Source organism: Protobothrops mucrosquamatus, unplaced genomic scaffold (assembly GCF_001527695.2).
Source record: "Protobothrops mucrosquamatus isolate PMUCROS unplaced genomic scaffold, P.Mucros_1.0 scaffold46, whole genome shotgun sequence".
Lineage (NCBI taxonomy): Eukaryota > Metazoa > Chordata > Lepidosauria > Squamata > Viperidae > Protobothrops > Protobothrops mucrosquamatus.
The window spans coordinates 1,029,555-1,053,063 of NW_015386428.1; the positions used below are offsets into that span (position 1 = coordinate 1,029,555).

General features: G+C 53.2%; 1 protein-coding gene across 1 annotated transcript; it reads left to right on the top strand.

Annotated features, from left to right (window-relative positions):
• The first annotated feature begins 6,793 nt into the window (after positions 1-6,793).
• On the top strand, positions 6,794-23,478 carry KIAA1522 (KIAA1522 ortholog). Its single transcript, XM_029283277.1, has 7 exons — positions 6,794-6,859; positions 15,144-15,291; positions 15,735-15,790; positions 17,747-17,864; positions 19,117-19,233; positions 19,861-22,884; positions 23,456-23,478. The coding sequence occupies exons 1-7, from the start codon at positions 6,794-6,796 to the stop codon at positions 23,476-23,478; spliced, it is 3,552 nt and encodes a 1,183-aa protein (XP_029139110.1).
• The last annotated feature ends 31 nt before the right edge of the window (positions 23,479-23,509 follow it).

A 23,509-nucleotide genomic window follows, 5' to 3' on the forward strand; every position in this document is an offset into this window, starting at 1 on the left:
GTTAACTGATTTGGGTAAGCATCTTGTGTACTCACAGCCCAAGTAAAGGTTTTGAACCAGAATGCGCAGCTTTGCAAGAGACCAGCAGCTGGGCCACAGTGATGTCACACACAACATCGTGACGTGTGCGCACCGGGGCTGGCATGGTGTCACGGCACCCATGCTGAGAGGCTGCCAAGGAGAGAGCCAGATGGTACCCGGAGGGCCTCTGGGCAGGCAGCTTTTTCCCCACTCACGTCTGCTCTGCCTTGATGTTTGCCTCAACCTCCCCTCCTGGCAAATCCTCCAGATGCCTTGAATTTGAACTCCCCTCTCCCCAGTCCGTTTGGCTGGCACTTGGACAGCTGCAGTCCAGCACCCTTGGAGAGAAAAGCTGCTCTTGGGATTACTCTGAGGAAGAGGGAAGGACCAGGGGCTTATCCAGTGGATTCTCCTGTGTGCTCAGCCTCTGGGCCCAAGTACGTTGCTGCCTCTCTGGCCGGGTACCCCACGTGGGAAGGGCCTGGGCTTCCACAGCAGCCATTTGGTACACGGGCACCTTATGCCCCCTCTTACAGAGGCATTGCTGATGCCCACAACTTGTTCTCAGAAGTCCAGTTGTGCCCAGTAGCCAAAAAGGTTGGGCTCCCCTGTGCTAAGCCATGATCCGTGGTTTGTAAACCAAGGTGGCCGATTCCCCTAAGACGCTGAGTCCAGGGTTGCAGGCATCCCTTCCAAGCTCCTCTCAAACTCTAAAGCTCAGTGTGGCCGAAGGGGGAAATCTTTCAACGCATGACTGGGCAGTAACCACATTAATGAGATTTGATCTAGATTAAGGGTGAGTGACGCCTGATTTGCTCGCCCCTCTTTCTGCAGCCTTGGAAGACATCTGGGCCCAAATACAAGAGTTAGTGCTCTGGGTGCAAGCAGGTGACTCCTGGGCCGGCATGTTGCACCTGTCAGAGCGGGTCTCAGGAGAAGAGCCCAGCCGGGGACCCCTTGAAGCCTGTCGGCATCCCCTGGAGAAAGAGCATCTGATCAGGTGCCCTGAACTCCGGGGGGGGGGGGTGAACCTCAGGGAGGAGAGGGGGGAACAGCCCCTACCCAGCCCCATGGCAACTGACTGGAGGCCACAAAGCAAAGGAATGTGCGTTGTGTTGCTTCAGCATTTTTCTGGCACCCAGCAAATGGGGTGGGGGCTGGGGTGGGTGCCCCGTTGCCTTGGGGGCTGCCCAGCCACTTTCTGCCTACAGAGGGAGGAAAGCGGGGAGAGGGCACTTGGGGCGCCCGGCTGCCTTTTCCTTCCCAAGCGAGGGAAATGCCCACCGTCCCTCCCGCCCTGATCTCGCTGTAGCACTGCTGGCTGCAGAGCTGGGCAGGGCTGAACAGGCCCAAGAGGCCTCAGCCTCCTTGTGCTGGTGACCGGGGAGGGGGGCCCTCCAGGGCCTGGGCAGCGATGAGGGAAGGGCCACCTGGGCGGGCAGAGCAGTGCAACCAAGGCTGGGAGAAGGGATCGTGTGTGTGTGCGTGTGTGTGCAGAAGGTGGGGCTCCTTTATTTGCCTTCGGGCAAGGAGAACCTGATCCTGCCTCCACGTGGCACTTGGGCCTTTGCAGCCAGACGCTTCCTCTTGTTCTTGGGCACCACCCTGGGCTGTGCTTTACCTGGCGGGCATTGCCGTGGAAACTGGCACACCTCTTTGCGTGCCCTGCTGAGCTCCCTTCAGCTCTCCCTGACTGCCATGAGTCTGTGCATCTCTGCCTTTTCAGTGCCGCCAGCGCCACAGTTGAGAGTCCCCAGGGCAGGTTTGTGCTGTGGCTGAGGTGCCGGCTGGGAACTTGCAGGCCACAATTTCCACACACACACACACACACACACACACACACACACACACACCATTAACATGCAATGCTTCTGCCTGCTGCAGATACTGGCAGCAGCTGCTCAGTTTTAAATGTAACCTAGGCAACTGACAAGTCTTTGGTTTGTGAAGGAAAAGGGTGCCTCTGAGCATGTCCAACCTGTGAGAGGGAAATGTTTCCTGAAATAAAAAAGTGTCCCTGTGTGTGTAGGATAGTGGTTTCCAAAGGGCTTTTTTTTGGGGGGGGGAGTATTACAAGAGGCTGATAAGGATTAGGAAGCAAGGAGAAGAGACTTTTCACAAACTGGTAATCGGGCATCGGCATGATTTCTCCTTACTGGTAAATATTTAGCCAGGAGAGTTTTTGATGATCTCTTTTGTTAGACTCAGCTTGCTTCTTTCACAGCCTAGAACAGCCCATGTGACAAGTTAACTTTCTGGATTTTGCATCAGTAAAAGTGATTACCGGCCTTTTGATCACCGCCTGATGCAGGAAATCAACTGATGGTCACATAGATCTAGAAGCCTTCCACTTTTGTCCCGAACCAGCCAGAAAATGGGTTGTGGACAGCCGGGCTCTTTATTCTGATCCATGCAACAAAAATGCACAAGAGAGAGATTTAAGACAGGCATTTTTCTGAGACACTCCCACCCCCCCCCCAGTGTTTCAGAAAAGGGGGGGCTACAACTCAGTGATTTCTCTGGAAGCAGGCCAGTCCGCCGCCCAAAGAAAGACGAGAGTAGGAAGCTGAGGGCGCTCCCTTCCCGGTTTGCCCAGCCTGTTCTCCAGAAGCAGCCATTTTGTGACTGCACGCTTTGCCAAATTCCAGATGGGCCTCCCAGTCACGTCCATGAAGTGGCACCAGGCACCTGCACGCTGGTGCTGCGAGGGCCTTCCTGCAAAACCAGCCTCTCGGTTTGCCTGAAGAAGCACCGAAAGCGCACCGGCCCCAGCGGGGCTGGGATGAAGTTTCTGGCAGAGTCTCAGCCTCCAGGCCTTTGAAGGGAAGCCCTGCAAAATGCCTTCTCGTGTGCAGGCCTGCATAGTTGGCTGATCATGTACAACCACAACCTGTCCCATCCTGCTCAGGCAAGTGTTCCCTTTTGGACTGTGGACAAGGAAACGGCAGCAGCAGCGGCAGCAGCAGGGACCTATGCCTCAATTTGCAGCGCTTTGAAAACGTAGAGCAGATCTGGGCCGTGTGAGGGGAAGGGCCATCAGCTGCCCTGGCTCGAAGGCGGGGGAGAAAAGATCTCCTGAGCAGCAGCCGTTGGCAGTTGAAGCAGGGCCTGGCCGATCTTTATCGCTGACCAGATATCAGAAAGAAAGCATTTGCTCACACTTGCATTGTGATAAGAAATATTCCTCTCTCTCTCTCCCTCTCTCATCCATGAGAAGTAGGATCAAATCGGCCAGTATATTCCAGCTCAGCTGTTTTACCTAAAAATTGGTTTTGCAAGCCTCGCCCTCCATTGTGATGCTGAAATGCCCCCCTCTGCAGTTTTTGAAAGGTACAGCCGCTGCCCGCCTCCTGTGCCAGATGTCCTGGCATTCTAGCTCAGGCGCGCAAGGGGTGAGACTCCAGCCTGATGCCCTGTTCGAAGGCTGCTGGTTAATCATTGTTCACAGTTGAATGGCTGCTCCTAGGCCTGAATGTGCTGACTCCCTGCTTACATTTTAACCGTGTCCTGCTGCATTTCTTGGAGGCTTGCGGTAAAGGAGATGAGTAAGAGAGCAGCTTTTGTGGCGCTAGGAGAAGGGGGAGGAGGAAGACCTGCTGTTTGCCTCCTGGGTGTGGCAGACATCACTGCCCTGCACGCTTCCCATCACCACCAGGCAGTGCTCCTGGCGCTGGCCTGGAACCCAGATGGGTTGGGGATGTATTCAGCAGGCAGGGAGCCTTCGGGGGTGATGTCCTAGGCCAGGGGTAGTCAACCTTGGCTCTTTTATGACTTGTGGACTTCAACACCCAGAATTCCTGAACCAGCCATGCTGACTCAGGAATTCTGGGAGTTGAAGTCCACGAGTCACAAAAGAGCCAAGGTTCCCTACCCCTGGCCTAGGCGGAGCTTCTCAACCTCACCAACTTTAAGATGTGTTGAACTTCAACTCCCAGAATTCAACTGTGCTGGCTGGGGGTTCTGGGAGTTGGTCCACACATCTGAGGTTGAGAAACATTATGGTAGGGGGCTCCTCCTGGGGGTCTTTGCTTTGATGACCTCTGGCCTTTCTCCCCTTGAAATGAGCGCTCTGGCATTTTGGTCTCTCACTACCCGGCAATCTGTGGGTGCCAAACGGTCAGTCCCAAATGTTTAAACTTTAGCTTCGTCATTACAATTTCTCCTGAGCACACTGGATGTTCTTCACCAGTATTTTCACCAATAAACTGTTGGATTCTTGGGGTTCAAGGGATTATTGGGAATATTTTATCGAGAGCCCCTGTCCAAAGTCATCAATTCTTCATTCAGGTTTTCTGAAGGTCCAACTTCACGGCCATACGGGATGTTACAACTGAGAAAATTGTAGTTTTGATAATACGTATCAATATTGCCAGCCTAATATTTCTGCACTTTAATGGTTTGTCTGGATTTGTGGTATTCTTCTTCCTAAGCTGCAGAAATAGCTGTATTTCATGGTGACGATTTCCATCCCTGTGATTATTATTTTTTTGAGCCTCGGAAGATAAATCCGTTGCCATTCCAGCTTCCTCCCCACCTGTTTATTCTGGGTTAGCTCTGTTTGCAGACATAATCTTCATTTTTTTAAATATTGAGCTTTCAACTACCCACATAGTATTGTTTGAAGTTGTGTTGGGAAACTGCCAGCTAGGCTGAAAGGAGGAGTCAGTCAAGCGAGGGCCTGCTTTGGAGGCCTTGCACAGCCAGAAGCAGTGTGAGGCTGACCTGCTTGACCCAGATCCATGACGCCGCCTCTGGCGGGTTGCAGGAGATCCTTCTAACCTGGGTGGCAGACAATAAAGTCATCTCTGGTTTTCATTATTCACAAGTGACTCTGGCTGATTGCGTCTGACGAGTTGTTAGTGTTCCTCCCAGGAATTTTAATTCCAGTGTCTTCTGGCCCAGGATTTTTCTTGCTATATTCTGCACCTAAATTGAATAAATAAGGGGACCATGTGCAGCCCTCCTTTCATTGCTCCATGTTCCGTTTTAGGAGTGGTGGGAGTAAGGGGGACAGGACTCAAGGCCTTGTTTCCAGCCCCTTACTCTCTCTCTCTCTTGCTGCAACTGAAAATATTACTGTATAAGGAGAAATGCTGCTTTTTCCTCCAGTCCTCTGAGGGAATGAATGAAGGGAAAAGTTTATGTTCCTCTGTGACCAACCTTGTTCCTGTCCAAACCACTTTCTCTCACATCATAGAACAGAGAAGAACAGAGTTGGAAGGGACCTTGGAGGTCTTCTAGTCCAACCCCCTGCTCAAGCAGGAGTCCCTACACCTTTCAGGCAAATGGCTGCCCAGTCTCTTCTTGAAAACCTCCAGTGATGGAGCACCTGCAATTTCTGGAGGGAAGCTGTTCCACCGACTGATTGTTCCCACTCTCTTTAAATAACCTTAAAGCAGCCAGTGGAAGAGCTGGTTGTAAGCCCCACGTGCCCCTCCCCCCTTTCAAACACCCCCCCCCCCCGCAGTTCTGCCTTCTGAGCCTGAGTGATGTGAAGAAGGGCGATCCTGAGTGGGACCCCCGCTCTTTCCGGGGTTTGCTGAGAAGGCAGTTGGGATCTGGCTGTGAAGTGGGGGGGGGGGCTGACTAGAGGCTGAAGAGGGAGTTTTCACAAGCGTGGCCTGGGCCCCTTGAAATGTACAATGGCAAACAAGAGACTTTGGGGTGGAGTTGATAATTTGTTTTATGCCCCACTTTTCCAGCGGCCAGAGCGGCATTTATTTATTTCATTTATCACATTTTGAAACTGCCTATCTCTCTCACAGAGGGACTCTGGGCAGGGTACCAGTAAAATATTAAACATAAGAGCAGCTATAAAATTTAAGAAGCAGCAAAGGTGATTAAATGGAAAGGCGGGAGGAGGACTTTCAGGGCGCTAATCAGCCCTTCATGTAGTTTTCTTCCCCTTTTTATTATCACACCCTTGAAGATAGGTTGGGAGAGATTGCCAAGCATCCAAATTTGGATGACATGACCACAGGCATGTTGCAATGGTCATAAATGCGAGGACTGGTTTTAAGTCACTTTTTCCAGTGCACCACAGGATGAGTGGCTGTAAATCGAGGACTATCTGTATTGGGACAAGCTGTTCATCCGAATACAGCAGTTCCGGTTTCTTAGTACAGCATGTTGTGTGAACGTGGCCATGTAATGCTGGCTGCCTGGTGGTCCAAGAGCGGAGAAGCCCCTCCGTTTTTGGCACCTTTGAATTGGCAGGTCACATACCGGCTGGTGGGAAGCAGCTCATCCGACAATATTGGCCTTGACGCTAATCAAGCGGCTCTCTTAATTTTAATACGGGCTTTGTTTGCAGGGTTCCCCAACACGCTCGACTAGATTCCTCCAGTAGCCCATTTCCTGTCTTTCCGCGCCAATTAGTCCAAAAGGAAAGACGAGCCTAACCAAGATGAGCAGGTTGGGCAAAAGCCACCGCCAGGGGGGGGGGACACGCTAGTATACAGCCGCATCTCGGTCGCAGCCGGGCCGAGCGGAGGGTCGCAGCGCAGCCGGGGAGCTCCGTGGGCGCGTCGGGAGGCGGCGCTGGGTAGGGAGGCGGGCGCCGGGCGGGGGGTGTGCGAAGCCCCTCCCCCCGTTGTCCCGGCGCTGACCTCGAGGACGGCGACCCCCCCCGTGCGGCTGGCCCCTCCTCCTCGTGCCCGGGGAGGGAGGGAGGGAGGGAGGGCGGCGGCGGCGGCGGGGGGGCCAGGAGAAGGAGGCGAGCCGGAGCAGCCGCTTTGCGCTCCCGCCGGCCGGAGCGGGCCGGAGCGGCGGGATGGTGGTCTTGCTCGGGAGGAACCTCCCTTCGCTGCTGGCGCTCTTCAAGAAGAAGGGTGAGCCGGTCGCCTCCGCTGCCGCATCCCGCGCCCCACCGCTCCCTCCCCGGCAGCCGCTTCGGCGGAGCCGCCCGGCGAGGGAAGCGGGCGCGTCCAGTCGCTGCCCGGAGGGGGGGGGGCAGCACGCCGTGCAGTGGGGGGGGCTGCGCGTGAGAGGATCGGGCGCAGCGGGGCTGCGCCGCGCTTGGGGTCCTTGGGGTCTTCTCTCCCCCCCTCCCCGCCATCCTCGCCCGCCGCCCCATTGTTGCCCGGAGGCCTCCCCGGCGCGGAGGTTTCTGGCGGCGGGCGGGGCGGGGCGCGGGCGGGGCGAGGCGAGGCGAGGAGGGCGGCCTTGGGGCGTGGGCTCCCCCCCCCCAGGCTCTTCCAGCCCCGGCTTTGCCTCTCCGCCACGGACCGGCCCTCCCCGCTTGCTGGAGGCCAGGATGGGCCGGGCATTTTTCGCGCGTGGGGTGGGGGGAGAGCCCGGTTTTCCCCCGCCCGCTCCCTCCTTGGTCGGGGAGGGCGGCGAAGGCCTGGCCGTCCAGCGTTGCTCCTGCGCTCTCGGGCCCCCTCCGAGCCGCGGAAGCGAGCCCGGGGCAGGCGCCGAGTGGGCGCCCTGGAGCTTCGGGGAGAGGCTGCCCTGGAGGGGGGCGCCGACCTCTGGAGGGAGAAGCTCCGGCGGGCCTGGGGCTGCCCAGCCTCTCCCTGGCTCGACGATGGCGGGGCGCTGGCTGCGGTCAGGCGCCTGGGTGCCTCTGGCCCCTCCGGGAGTTCCTCGGCGAGAGACGCGGCAGCCCAGCCAGCCTCTTGGGAAGCCCCCGGGGGGCCCCGCAGCGGGAGAAGCTGGCCGGGCAGGGTTTGTCCCCCTTCGTGGCTGAAAGATGCGTGGACTTCAACTCCCAGGGTTCCCTTGCCATCTTTGCTACTTGGGGAACTCTGGGAGATGAAGTCCACACACCTTTAAGTTGCTGTGATTGGAGATGGAGGATTAATCTGGATTCCCAGTGATTTTGTGGATACATAAACATAGTTTGTTTGACAATCATAGTTTTAATGACAGCGACGGTGGTTTCCCATTGCCGCCGTTTGAGATCTTTATAACTTTGCAAGTCTGGGGATTTTGGGTGGCTTGAGCTTTTCAAGGTCAGCCATACTCAGCTGGGTAGGAGTATAGAACTGGTGAAGCTTCTTGGATGAGAAGCTATGAGAAGCTCTTCAAGCAAAAAACAAAAAAAAGTCCAGTTGCCTTTTGAAAAAGAAAAAGCACCTTTGAGACTCAGCCGGGTGCTTTTATTTCACAAGTAGGCAACCTTTTGAGTCCCTAAAAAAATAATTTTTGTGTTAATTGTGAGGGTTACTGTGCATTGCAGTGCACACAGTTGTAGCATTGTTAATCATAATTCTTTTTAGTTTTTCAGAATTTTATTAATGTATTGTAACTAAATATATTGTGCAGTTTTTTTTAAAAAAAATTAAAAATCATTGTAAAACTTTTAAACATAATTTAAATATCAGGAACATATTTAGTAAAAAAAATAAGATTGTAAACTATAATTATAAACTGCCATGCATTCTATTAATAGTACTAGAAGACTCTTGATTTTAAAAATCTTATAAATTTGAAATATTAAAATATAGAACATAGACGATATTTATGTACACATTAAAATGTACATAAAGTGAAACCAAAATTTTGGAGGTGATATAAATCCATATATGAAACTGTAACCTGGAAACATTTTGCAAATTCAGTTAAATTCTGTGTCGGATTTACTTTTAAGATATAAGATACTATTTTAGACATCCAACCGTGCAGAACTCCTACAGTCAGCTCTTAATAAGTTGTTTCAGTAGTCAGCGCCACATCATCCTTAAAGAAGTTGTAGTTAATTGTACAGTTTTTCATTCCATAATTAGTTAAATATAGCTCCATGCATTTATGTATTGAAAGAAGTATGAAGAAAAAAAATGTTTTATTTAACATGTTTGTTAACTGCCCTAGTCGTGTAATTCTGAGATTATACGTGGCTATGAAAAAACAAAAATGTATCCCCCCACTAGATAAAAGAAGCATGCCCCCCTCCAGCATTCAAATAGAGGTGGATGCCTGATGAAATCAGACCAATAAAAAAATCATATGAGAAGGGGGTCCTGTCGGTTGGGCAGCTGGGGGGTAGGACATTGCATAAGATCCAGGTCCCATGAATTTCACAAGCAGCCCTTCTCAAAATAACAGAAGGATGGGTAGAGTGGACTTCTCAAGGCAGTGCCAGATGGGCTTCGGTGTTGTGGTAACTGGAACTCTGAGTTGGGCCTGAGAAGAACCTACTGCATGGACTTCAAAATTAGCCAGGGAGGGGCTGCTCCTAGCAGACATTCCACTGGGTGCTGGACCAGGTGAAGACCCAGTTGGGTCCAAAGGTTGCCAATGCAGACTGGTTGCAGTGGTCCAAGTGGTGGCACCTGGGTGCCGCCCACGCCCTGGGATGCGATTCCCTGGGTGGGACAGGGGCTCTTCCTGTTGCTGCTCCCTGGGAACTTGTAGCCAGAAAGAGCACAGCCACCTTTTGCTACCTGATTGCCGCCCTCCAAGGACTGATGCCTTGGCTAATGTCCCACTGCCAAACCGGAGGACACAACTCCCATCGTTGGGGGCCACCCAACTGGGGCAGGCAGGGAGGCAGGATATGGTGTGAACTGCAACATTGCAAAACACATGTATCTACTTGTGTCCAAGCAGGATATTAAGTACCAAAGGTGGCATTGCGTCATCACATCGTGATGCATCCTTTGTTTGTACCAAGTGCCTGTGGGTGATGTGAATTGTAGTCCAATCCATCTGAGGGGTTCCAGGTTGGAAGAGGCTGAATAATACGTTATAAAGTTAAATCCTATACCTAAAATAGTGCCGTTTTGTCTTCTGTGAAGGATGAGGGTCCCTCTAATGCCCAAATTGCCTTGACTTCCAGAGGCAGAAGGAGGGCGGGGGTGGGGGAGGCTTGCTTGCTCTGCTTGGCTTCAGGCTATTTTATCCTGGGAAGAAGGAGAAAGGGGCAAGGATGCTCAGGAAGGGAGATTCCATCAGTATTGATTTTGTAAAAGGAGAAGCAGATTGTGGAGAGGGAAGAGGAGAGTGATGGAAACCAAGTAAATGCCAAGTCAGCCCCTTCAGCCTGGGGGAAGATGCCGACCTTCCTGTCACTCCTGGAGTTCAGACAGGCAGGATGGTGCTGATCTTCTGGTTTCATCCACATTATGGCTTTAAACGGTTCTTGTTGGTGGCTGCCATCTAAATCTAGCTTGCTTTTAGGGAAAAGGCACACAAACAGATGCAGCCCAAGAAGTGCATGATTTCTGGGCGTTGCAATTGATGCTCTCATCCTCAAGACACTTAAGTGGTCTTAATTGCTAGCCTTGCAAGTGTTCGCATGAACAGGACTGTGGAGCCGCTTTTCCTTGCTCTGGTTCAGAAGCACTCGACCTTATATAGGTAGTCCTCAAGTTACAACCACAGTTGGGGCTAGTCGCTAGTGTTTCCATTGCTAAGCAAGTAAGCGAGTCACACCCAATTTTACAACCCTTTTGCTATGGCTGTTAAGTGAATCATTGCAATTGTTAAGTGAATCACGTGGTCGCTAAGTGAATCGGGCTCCCCCCATTGACTTGGCTTGTCAGAAGCTGGCTGGGAAGGTCACAAATGGTGATCACCTGATCCTGGGATGCTGCAACCATCATAAATACATGCCGGTTGCTCAGTGGGCAAATTTTGATCACCTTACCATGGGGATGCTGCAACGGTCATAAGTGCGAGGACTTACATCATTTAAGTCATTTTCCCCCAGAACATCAAATGAGCGCTAGACAGAGGGCTGCAGGCGGCGGACCCCTGCCCTGCCAGAGACTGAGTGCTTGCCTGGGGGCCAGACTTACCCAGGGGGAAGACCTGAGATTTGAACTTTGGCCTCTCCAGCTGAACAGCTGGGAGAACCAGGTTAAGAGACTCCCTTCTCTGAGGGGCTGAGGGGTCAGAGCAGGTGATGCTGGTCGGGGGGTCCAACCGTTTGTCTGTGTCCTTCGTTGCCTTTGGACCCGCAGCAGATTGCTCCAATTTGCCCCCAGAATTCCCAGACTTCGGGAGCTCTTTGCAAAGCCATGATTGGTTGTGCCTGGGAGACGGGGGTGGGGAGTGAGGGGGGCACGGCCCGCTTTGGTCCATGGGGTTGCGAGGAACCGGACACAAGACTGAACAACGGCAACTACAAAGATGGTCCCAGTCTGCTTTTCCATGGCACAGCCAACACCCAGGTTTAAGCTCCAGCCTTGTCATCAACTCCAGGGGAGATGATGAGAGGTTTGTAAAATCTCACCCCAGACAAGGTGATCAATTGTCTAAGCACTCCTCAAAGATCAGATTAAAAAGGAGGTTGTGTTTTTAAATAGCACCCAAACAACTATTAAGAGCTCGGTGGGTGGCAAAAACAGTCTGGTAATTCCTTGGAGGGCTGGGTGTGTGATGGCACAGCGCCTGGATACCACAGGGTGAAAAGGGATTTCTTGGGCTTCAAGGCAGCCCATTGTTTCACACAGTGACTCTTCTCCTTCGGGTTTCTTTCCATGTTAGCTGGATTGCTAGTCTTTATTTTGGACCCTTGAGCTGGGAACCCAACTGACGCAAACAGGGTGACACCCTCAATATAAAATGGACTGATCGGTCTTGTGCAGATGATGGGGGAGCGCAGTCTGGGTTTTGGCTCCCTCCCCAGGTGTTTTATTTGATTGCATCAAAGCAAGTAACAAAAAATATGCAGACATAAATATTTTTAGCATTGTAGTATCAAATTTGATTTGTTTTTGTTTTTGCAAGAAAAGAGGCATAGAAAATAATGTAGAAAGGGAAACAATCCCAGAGAGAGGATATGCAATCAAAACACTGCTTGCTTGTGCTTTCATGAAAAGAAAAGCTAACTTGGATCTTGATAAACAATGTACATCAACCATCTCCCGCTGCAGATCAGATACAGATTCATGTATTATGTAATAATTTATATAGCCAGACCCTGGGGGGGGGGGGGGCTGCTGCTTTCTGCCATGCATTGTGTCAGCGGTTGCTCACTGCTTTATTTTTAGAGGTGCCTCCAGCTGTGGAGTCAGTAGATCAACCACAGTCCTGACTTCACTAAGTGGTGCATTGTTTGTTTGTGTCAGAAGCATCACAATTAAAATAAGGCATAGTATATGACATAAAATTTAAAATGTAAAATACAAGATTAAAATATGTACAAATTAAGCAGATCTTGCCCAGAAACTAGCAACATTAATTGTGTCCTGTTGTGCTGCCAGGAGGTCCTCAAGCGTACATAGATCAGGATACAAAAGGCAGATATACACACGTGTTGTGGTCTGCATGTCACCACAATTGCAAAGAGCACAAGCCACCAGGTAGCCCCATTTGTTCAGGGTGTCTCTGGGTCTGTTGTTTCCGTGCACAGTTTGTTCAATGATTTCCATACTTCCCAGATTTGGTCAGACCCAGGTGCCAGCTCCTCCGTTGGTTCCATCCAGTGTTGGTTCTTTGTAGCTTTCTACAGGTCGTCTCTGCTTCCAAAGTCTTCTGTCGATCTAAAGAAGCTTTTTCCTGGATTTTATTCTCTGCTGAGCTGGCTGTAGGCCGTAGAGAGGGCGTTGTCTAAATATTGATGACTGGAGGCTCTCTGTATGCTGCTGCTTCTCAGCAAACAACAGGCAGGGCAATGCCGGCTAGGTGGTAGATCTTATCTGGAGGGGAAGGTTTAAGGCATCTGGTAATAATTCTGCTAGCTTCATTCAGGCCAACATGTACTTTCCCAGCATGTGCTGATTTATACCAGACTGGGCAGGCACATTTGCCTGCTGAGTAGCAAAGAGCTAGAGCTGTTGCCACAAGAACTGCTGGTTTGGAAACCCAGGTAGAGCTGGTTAATTTCCTGAGGATGTTCTATAGTCCACTGACCTTCAGTTTGCTACAGTGCTGCTTATATGTTAGGGCCCTATCCAGAGTGACCCCTGAATATTTAGGCCTGTGACAAAGTGATGCATTTATATCTCTAGATCCCGCCGGGAGAAATGGCTTAAATAAACAGCCGAATGGCTAGGCAGTTGTTGGCTTGTGCCGGACCCAAATCGAGAGGGTGTCTTTGGACACGGTCACCTTGCTGTGCTAGAAGTGAGTTTGTCCACAGCTCAAGCACCGGTGGGAGAGCAATGCTGGTGCTCAGAATTTGGGGCTGCTCAGCCCAGTTAAAGGTCGAGTGCCCCGATTTAGGCTTAGTTTTAACACCGGCCTTTCGTAGCTTGGCATGTTGCGTGAGGCTTGCTCGTTTGATTAGGTTAGGACTAATGTATGGTGTAGGTGTGGCGGATATATTAACTCAGTAACCAGAGTGAGTGTGCTGTGTGGCTCCCAACTACCAAATGCCCATTTCAGCGTTCAGCATTCCCAGGAAAAACTCCCCAATGAAATCCTGTCTGGATGGTGGGGCAGTCTCGGCCAATGATTGACATTGGAACCAGTGGTTTCTGTTTCAAAATGAAGCCGTGCAAGTAAAACTGACCCAATTTTGCTCAGACTCGCCTTCTGCCCCCACACTATTCCCCCCCCTTCTGTTTTGGGAGTGGCTGAGTTCTGTGATTGATAAATCCACAATAAAAAAAAGTGCTGCCCTTTAAGCTGGATTGCCAGGTTGGTTGGTGTGTGCCAGGTGCTGCAATAGTTGTGGTATCAGTCATGTGATTCTGCCCTGGGCACTTTCACCTCTTCCTTGCACAGACTTTAAAAATGTCGGCTTTGAATGGGAACAGCCTAAGCTTGTCGGTCGCTGAGGGGTGGAAGGGAAGGAGAAGGGGGCCTTTGAAGCGAGGCAGGGGATGGTCCTGGGTTTGGGGCTTGTTCTCCTAAAGGAGGCAGGCTGGTTGGGAGACCTCTGCTTGACTGGGACGCTCACTGGCTGCCCAGTCTAGAACAGCATTTCCCAACCTCAGCAACTGCAACTTAAACGTTTTGTGGGCTTCAACTCCCAGAATTCCCCAGGCAGCATACACTATGTGGGCTTCAGCTCCCAGTATACTAGGGCAGGGGTCCCCAACCCCCAGTCCGTGGACCAGTACCGGGCTGCGGCATGCCAGCAACTCCCCCAACCCTGCCTGGCCCCCACAGGCATCCCCCCCATAAGCAACATCGAGGTGGCCACGCCCACCCTGGCGACACCCACCCAGTCTGCCGGGACTACCGCAGGCACACCACCCAGTGGGCCACACACACACACCGCCCCCCTGAGGGCACCACAATGCTGATGCGGCCCTGGCACTTAGCAACAAATAACTGGGTTTTGGGTTGTGGTTCGGGCACTCGGTATCTAAAAGGTTCGCCATCACTGTCCTAGATGGACAGAAATAAACCACAATAAATCTATGAAAAACAAGTCCAACTGTATTAAGAGCCTATTCTTGTGCAACATAAGCCTTGCTCGATTTAACCAAAATTCTTTTGGGTGGAGTTGTAAAGCTTTTGCTGCATAATTCAATACTGCTGTAAGCCCCCTTCTGACAGTTGATAGGATCCACCATAATTAAAATCTGTCGTAACAGATGCATTCTCAAACATTAAAAGACATTAAGCCACACAGTTGAGGACTGGCAGTTGTTGATTACTGTGAACTGGTGATAGTATTAAGATTAGGACAGCCTTTGTGGACCATTATACAGCCCAGCCCTGCCCAGTTGCATCTCCAGAGATGTTGGGTCATAATAATGGCACATCTGGAAGACACCAACGTAAGGAAAATGATTGCCTCGCGGTTAATAACAGTTCATGTCCCTTGCCTTGTCAATGATGGCTGTTAGTCCTGGTTTACAAAAGGGCAACTGAGCTGGAGAGGAAACGCCCCGTCCTTCTCCCCAGGATGAATGCAGCATCAGCAGTAACTGATGCCTGGTGATAATCCCTGAGTGAAAGCAAAGGGGCTCTTCCTAAAAGAATTGGACCGTTCCTCGGCCTAGGAGGGGTTTTTGTAGGGAAGAGCACTTGCAGTTCAGGGCCTCCCCCCCCCGCCAGAAATTGGGCAGCCCTTGATGGGAAGGACCTTCCCTTCTGCCCCTGTGCGGAGCTGCTGCCTGCCCAGATCAGGAAAGGGCTGTGAATCTTTTCTGCCTTCCATTTGCTGCTGCTGCTGTGTGTGTGCGTGCAGGGGGGGGGGGGGAGAAATGGACCCTCATTTGCCTGCTCAGTCTGAGGTCTCTTCTTCCCCCTCTGTGTTCCCAGGTGCTGCTGCCCAGGCGGTGAACGAGGAGAAGCGGTTGAACGTCCAGTACAAGGCTGTAGGAGACCAGCCGGACAATGTGTTCTTCCCCAACAGCCGCCCCCAACATCTGGAGGAGCTGCACATCCAGGCGCAGGCGGGACTCAAGTCCTTGCAGAATCTAGGTAGTGATGGGAAGAAATGCATGATCCACTTCCTTCACAACACAGTTACTTTAGGTTTAGTGGGAATACCCAGTTCTCTGAGTGTTGTGTGCACAAACACACACACACACACACGCTTTAGGTGAAACATTTATCTGTTGGTTCCGCCCTCAACGGAGACCAAGCAAGCAGAATCCTCTGCAGCTGCGCAGAGCGGCTGGGCGAGTGGCAGAGGCACAGCGGAGTCCAGGGCTGGTGGGCCCGACTCTTTAAAGAGCCAGCAACCTCCGGCATCTTCATGCTGCCCCCCAGTGCAGCTTCTGATCACCAGTGGTTGGGGGCTTACAGCTCAAGGGAGCTTCTAGTGTCACCATTTCTGCCATCAGACTCCCCGGATCATGGTCTGGGGGCCTCTGGGCCTTCTCTAGCTGATCGATGGCTGTGTCTGTCCTGTTGCATTTCAGAGAAACAGAAGAAGACCAGGAAGATCTGGGACCACAGCGAGACCAGCAGTATCCAGGTAAGTCGTCTGCCGGCCTCCCGGCCCCCACGTCCTCTCGCTATACTGCGCACACCCTGTGCAGCAGCAGCAGCAACTGTGCCCTTATTGGGCTCTCCCAGGTTTTGCTGGACTACAGCTGCCCTCCTAGGGCGCCCCCATTCTTTGGGCCTAGCGCAGGGGTAGTCAACCTTGGCTCTTTTATGACTCGTGGACTTCAACTCCCAGAATTCCTGAGCCAGCTGTGCTGGCTCAGGAATTCTGGGAGTTGAAGTCCACGAGTCATAAAAGAGCCAAGGTTGACTACCGCTGGCCTAGCGTGTCCTGCAAACACAGCCGCTTGGGAAGGCAGCTGGGGAGTTCTTGTCTGCCCCCTGATGTCAGCCTTGCCTGGCTGACAAGGGGGGTGGCAGGGCACGGGGCTTAGGACATGCTCTGTCCCACCGAAGCCACCCAAACCCTTTGGGGGGGGGTATCTTCCCCTCCCTGCTGCATCTCTGGGAATGTTTGCCTTGCCTTTAGCCAGCTGTACTTTGTCCCTGCGGGGCTCCCCACGGCCTCCCTTGGCTGCTTGCCAGAAGTCAGTTGCTCCCACCCTCTTCCAGGCGCCTCTGTTGGGAAGGTGTTAAAACTCCAAGAAATGTTAAATTTGCTTTGTTTGTCTATTTTTTTCTTTTATTAACCTGTGCACAAAACACTTAAGTAACAATACAACGGAGGCCTTAATGCTATGTAATTAGCCCAAGACCAAAACCTTGATTATGTATCAAATACCTTGATGCAATCAGCAGTGTTTTTTTCCCCCTAATGTACAGTAATATCACATTCTGGATGAAAACACCAAATAATCATACTCTCAGTAACACCAACATCCAAAATTGTAATTAATATAGATGTAATACTTCTTTCTTTCTCCTCCATAGTCTAAGTTACCCCAAACATTCTCGAAGCTAATAATCTTCAATTAATGTTTTATAAATATAATTGCATCAAAATAAAATAATATATTAAGATTTACAGCAATGTAAGAAAAAATGGTGGGGGGAGAGGAAAAGAAGCCCTCCAAGGTTCTGGGGCCTCCTGGAAGAGGAATGGCATGTTAGCATGTCTCTGAATAAGGGGAGACGCTGATGATGGTGCTTAAAACTGTGAGCAGATAAGGAGCCTGAAACGTCTCTGGATAAGGACAAGGCGGGAGATCACCCACTTGTGCTCTTGTTTTTCTTTGAAGACATTTCCAAGAAGCTTCTTCAGCTCTGACTGGATGGTGGGGAATAGAAGGATTTATACTCCTTGTGGGCAGCTGGTCATTTGCCTTCTTTCAAAGAAAAACAAGGAAGTCCAGTTGCCTGGTGAAAAAGCATCTTTGCGACAACTGTGACCGGGATGACTGAGGCGTCTGCCCTAGACGTCTGGTGGGCAAATGAAATGCTTCTGCCTGGGGCTGGGACTTGCTTCCTCACATAATTCTTTATTTCATGAAGGCAAGAAAGGAGAGGAGCAGCTGGTGTGCAAATTTTGTCCTGCTTTTCAGGTGCCAAGATTCTTGCTCTCAGAAAGATTCACTGGTGGAGGATAAGTTCTCACTGTTTAGGAAACCTTGGCATCTTTAAGTGGTGTAGACTTCAACTCCCAGAATCCCCTGCCTGGCCTGCTATTGGACTTTAAGGCTGGGGAATTTTGGGAGTTGAAGTCTACCCAATTTAAAGATGTCAGGGTTGGGAAACACTGCCTTAAGACCTGCTCTTCATGGATTCTCAACACCAATTTCCATTTTCAAACTGACAGAAGACATTTTACTATGGATTTCTATCAATGTTTTTTCAATTTTTGATCGGAGTGTTTGTAAACCATCTTTATTTTCAATTTGATTTTAAAATTATTTTCTCGCTTTCTTTGATTATATTTGTATACGTAATGCAGTTAAAAAAACAAACAAACAACGTTCACTTTTTTGTCCTCCCTTTTGACAAGCAGTCTTCCCAGTCCACTGAGGGCGATGATATTTCCATCCGAAGCCAAGCCTCCTCGTGTGCCACAGAAGATGCCTCCGAAGACGCCATGTCTGTCCGCTCCGAGATGATCCAGAGAAAAGGTACCACCCAGCAGAACCGTCCTGGGGCAGGGAAGAAGGCTCTGGGCTCCAATGGGTCATCTCCTGAACCAGAGAGACCAGGGTAGTTTGCCCTCTGGAAGACGGAAAGGGCCAGCGGGAAGCTCAGTTGTAGCAGCCTCTCCGTCACAGCCTGCGGGGGGTGGAAGTTGCCCCCGGAAGAGGGATGGAAGGAACTGGGGCCTTTAACTCCATGAGAGGAAAGAGGACACCATGTGGGGGAATGTTGGGGCCAAGAGAGGCTGCCTAGGAACGGTCAGCTAAGAGAGGGCATAGCCTGCCTGCAGCTACACAATGGGCGAGAAAGATGCTCCAAAGGGGGCCGAAAAGGAGATTCCTGGGCTGTAAAGCGGATGGCAGGAGAACCGCACTTCTAGACTTGCTTTACAGGAAAGTAGAATGAGCGTATCTGGTCATGTGTCCTGTCTGGTCTGTCTGGGCAGGCTGACATCAATCTTGCAAACCACCATCTTCCCAAAAAGAGCAACTAAGATGATTAAAGGCCTAGAGACTAAAACATATGAAGAATAGTTGCAGGAATTAAGTTTGGCTAGTCTAGAGAAAAGAAGGACTGTGGGTGGGGGTAGACATGATAGCGGTCTTCCAATATTTGAAAGGCTGCCACGAGGAGGAGGGTGTGGATTTATTCTCCAAAGCGCCAGAAGGCCGGACAAGAACCAGGGGGTGGAAGCTCTTTAAAGAGAGAAGCAACCTGGAATTAAGGAGAAATTTCCTAACAGCGAGAACAATTAACCAATAGAATAGCTTGCCTCCTGGAATTGTGGGTGCTCCATCACTGGAGTTTTTCAAGAAGAGACTGGACAGGATGGTATAAGACATGGTAAGCCGGCCAGAATTTCCCTGTGGTAAAATGGGCGGCCAGTAAATGTAATAAATTAAGAAGGTCCCCTGCCTTGGACAGGGGCTTGGATGAGAAGACCTCCAAGGTCTCGTCCAGCCCCGTCAATCTATGATTCTATGAAATCACTTACAAGAGGAAAAAGTCTGAATTCTTTGCCCCTTTGGACCCAGGTTTTGCAACATTGGCCTTTTACTTTTAAGGAAAATAAGCGTGGAACGCATCTATTTAGTTTAATTTTATATGTTGGCACAAATACTCTTGGGGGGGGGAACTGCCAATCAATGCTGAGGCTTTGCTGCTGAAGTTTGGTGACCGTTTTCCTTTCCTTTTGCTTGCTTCCCTCCATTTCTCCTCACTCCTGGCCACTTCCAGGCTCCACCTTCCGACCACACGATTCCTTTCCAAAATCATCTGGGAAGGGAGAAAAGCGGCGGAGAGACCGGAGGACCACAGTCCTGGGGCTGCCCCAACACGTGCAGCAGGAGCTGGGTAAGCTGGTGGCCAGGCACGAACCGGGCAGGGGGAGGGGGGGAGAGACGGAGGGCAGTGCTGGGGGTGGTTGGAGAGAGCCTGGAGAAGGAGACGCCCCGAATGCTCTCAGCGCGCTCAGGCACAGGAACAGCAGAGGCCGTGGAAGAGGGATCCAGGGACCCGAATGGGGAAGGGATCTGCCCCCCCCCCGAGTCCCAGGGGAGCCGGCATTGCAACAGAGCACTTGGGGTGGGGGATGGCATTGCAGCTAGTCCTCAATTTAGGGCCATAATGGAGCCTGCCTATTACAGGCCTGTCATGACATAAAGCAGGTTGCCAACGGGACTGACCTTTTTTGTGGTTCTCGTTATGCAAACCAATAGTTCACTATGGGGCAGTTTTGCTGAAAACCAGAAGTAAATGCCATTTTTGGCACAAACATCTTGAAACGCAAGTGACTACTGGATGATGCTAATGGCCATAAGTGCCTAGACCAGCTGTGATATTGGAACTGGTGTGGGTTCCTCCAGTGTTGAGCAAGAGGGGGCCAGCAGAGCATTTCTGGGATGGAGGTCCAGCCTTGGCCCAGTCATTCCTTCTTCAGTTCTGTCTTCGGTTGGTGCCCATTTATCTTTCTGCCCACAGGCCTGAGCAACGGGCGTGACTCCACGAAACGTCCTGGCAGCATTGCAGTCAGAGCTGGCCCGACACCGCAGCCACTGGTGAATGGCAGCCAGTTGCCCGGCCCTGCCATCCAGATCCCCACTGTCGATGGGAAGCCACTCACCACCGCCCTCCCCAAGGGGGGGGCCCGCGTCTCCCTCCAGACCCTGGAGGCCCGTTCCTCAGAGGCTGCCCTCCAGCAGCACATCAACCGCCTCTACTATGATGACTCGGTGCTGGGCCACAAAACGGCAGCCAAGCTGTCTCCTCTGGCCAGGCCCAAGTCCCTGGCTGTTCCCTGGATAACCACCCAGCCCAGTTCTCCTGAGCTGTTGAGCCCGGTCATGTCCATCTCGCCACAGGGCACCTACCTCTCCAAGATTATTCCCAATGCCATCATGCCGCCCATGGTGGATGTCATTGCTCTGTCCTGCAACCGGGTGCGCACCCTCAGCCGCTGCAGCCTGGCCACCGCCAGCCCAGCCCTCTCGTTGCGCTCCACGGGTCACTTCCCCGCCGCCCCCCGCAGCCGCGAGCACTCCTCCTCCAGCGACAACTGGAGCCACTCGCAGTCCACTGAGACCATCGTCTCCAATGCATCCACCATCTCCTCCCGTGGGGGCCCCAGCGGCCAGAAGGACGAGGCAGCGCCAAGCGGCAGGGACCCCCCTGCCAATTCCAGACCAGCCAGAGCTGCCCCGGCTTCTCCCAGCCTGCTGGGGGTGCGGCTAGCAGGGAGCAGCGGCCGAGCCTCGCCCACTTACAGCACCAGCAGCATAGCTGAGGGCTCAGACGATGCAAGTGTGCGCAGTGACCGCTCCTCGAGCCGTAGTGTCTCACTCCGGAAGATGAAGGCGGCCCCCTTGCCCCCCCGGAGGACCTACTCCTTGCACCAGAAGGCCCAGCAGCTGGAAGCTGAAGGGGCGCCCCGAGGAACGGGGCTGCCTCCCAAGCCGGAGCGGAGGCCCCACCGGGAAGGTGCCCAGCGCCCCAGCCTGGCCAACGAGGACGACGTCTTCTCCCCCGTCCACTTGGGTGGGACCAGCAGCCTGCAGTCCGGAAATCTGGCCTGCTCACCAGATCTCTCTGCCCGGAGCCCAGGGAGGGTCAGCCAGCTGCGGGAGACTGATGGGAGCGAGGCCCAGGAGCCCGGTTCTCCCCATCGCTTCGGCCGCACCATGTCTCCGTCGAGCGGCTACTCCAGCCAGAGCGGCACCCCCACCCTGCACCCCAAAAGCCCCCTCTCCCACGCCGTGTCCCCGGGGAAGAAGAGGCCGCAGCCGAAGAAGCCGGAGCGCATCTGCTCCCTACAGTCCCCAGGACCCTCGCTCTCCTCCTCCTCCCTGACCTCCCTCTCCTCCTTGGCCTCCGACCCTGCGCCCTCTGAAGGGACGGCCCCGCCCACCCCCGGCTCCCTCCTGGCCTCTCCTGGTGCCCCACGTTATATGGACCGCTTTGTGATCCCTCCCCATCCAAAAGTCCCTGCTCCCTTCTCCCCACCTCCCACCGAGCCAAAGAGCAAGGAAGGGATGGTGGCCGCTTTGCCCCCTGGCAGCCAAGCCCGCAAGCAGCCCAGCCCTCTCACCAAGGAGGGCTCACCCCCACCGTCCCCTCCACCAGCGTACCACCCCCCTCCGCCCCCTGTGAAGAAGGCCGAGCTGAGTCCTGAGGACCCTGGAGCTGCGCTGGTTCCCTCTGAGGCTGAGCTGGGGGCTTCCACAGACCCTTTATGGCTCCCTCCGCCCCCACCCCTGCTGGATGAGCAGGATCTGTCCATGGCTGACTTCCCTCCGCCAGATGAGGCCTGCTTCCTGCTGCCTCCCCCACTCTTGCAGACGGAGTCTGGGGAAGCGCCCTCTGTGGAGGCAGGTGCTGCAGAGGCCCCTCCAGACCCCCAAACAGCCAACCCTGCAGGGCAGGAAGACGGAACGCCTCCCTCCTTCCCCACCGTGGTGTCCGCAAACTTCCTGCAGCCAGGAATTCTGCCCCTGCCGCCCCCAAGCACAGAGCCGTGTCTACTTCCCAACCTTTCTCCAAGTGGAGAACTGTCCGGCTCTCAGCTAGGCTCCAGGTACCCCACTGCCTCAGGGGCTGCAGTGCCCTCCAGTATCCCCCCCCCGATTAAGAAGCCACCCACCAGCTCCCATCCTGACCTCAAGAAGGAGCCTGCCACACGCAGCAAGGCCGTCTCAATGCCCAAGGAGGATGCCAGCCTGCCCATCGTTACACCATCCTTGCTGCAGATGGTCCGCCTGCGCTCAGTTGACGTGGAGGCCCACGGCCCTGGGATCAGTCCAGCCGGGGGGCCCGTGACCTCCACAGAATCCAGAAGAGCAAACGTGACCACAGATGGGAAGACGGCCCCCTCAGCCCCCCAGAAGCCTCTCCGCAAGTCCCTGTCCTTGAGGGGGGGCCAGCCTGCTTCGAAAGAGGGGCTTAACCCCCTGCATGAGGCTGTGCGCCTGAAGGCCTCCACCTTAACTTCCAGGGAAGCCATGAGTCTCGGAATGGCTGAGAGGAAGACCGGGAGCCGGATGGCGCTGCCAGGCACCCCTTCTGCCTCGGCTAGCAATGGCCCGGTGTCCCCTCTCCACAAATCCCCTGCCTCCACCGCCAGCTTCATCTTTGCCAAGAGCCCCAAAAAGCTGGTCATCGAAACTGCGTCCTCGTCGGAGGCCCAGGCCAGCCTGCAGAAAAACCTGGTGGCCGAATTGATGACTGTCTCCAGCCAGCGATCCACAGCGGCCCCGGGGCTTCATCTGCAGGGCTCAGCCAAGACCCCCAAGCACCAGAAGATCCCCCCTCCCATTGCCAAGAAGCCTTCTCTTGGGCCGGGGCGCAGGCCCTCCCCCCAAAGCCCAAAGTCCCCCGGAGCCGAGGAACCAGCGGTCGAGGAGAGGACTAAGAAGGTGGGCTCTGGAAGCCGGACCTCTGCCTCGGAGTCTGGCGATGGCAGCCCCCCAGCTGGGCCTGACAAGCAGTTGCGCAGGAGCCCCCCAGGACAAGGTGAGCGGGTGGCAGACCCACGGGGTGCCCTTCCTGTTGCAGGGGAGCTGCGGGGGGTTGGGTGGAGCAAGACATCCAAGACCTTTTCCTGGGGTTTGCAGTCGTGGGACGTCTGTTTCTTAAGCTGGCCTTTATGTGGCAATTCCCTGCCAACTTCCAGTCAGCTGCTCCTGGGATTGGGGAGCTGGCTGCTGTTGCTTCCGGGCCTGCCAGCGTTTGAGGGGGGTGGCATTTCCCCCCTTTCTGTTGAAAGGACCCTGGAGGTGGGCATTGTCTGGTGCTACTTCAGCACCATCGCAAGTTGTTTTGTGCTGCCTCTGGGCAGCCTAGAGGAGACGGGTCCTTCCTGCCCCTTTAGAAGCTCTGGGCCATCACGGCCCCCACCCTGGTGCCCACCAGCTGCCGGGCTTGTCTTTCTTTTACGTGAGATGGGCAGTGGTATCAATCAATCAATCAATAATAGTAACAAAAATTGGGAGGGTGCAGGCTTGGCCCGAGGCTCTTGAATTCTGCTGCAAAATCTCATGCCCTTTTTGGGAAGTGAAAGTAACCCGACTCTCTCTCTCTGCAGACGGAAAAGAGGAGGTGGTGTGAAGGAGGACCCTGCAAGGGCCGTTTGCCCGCA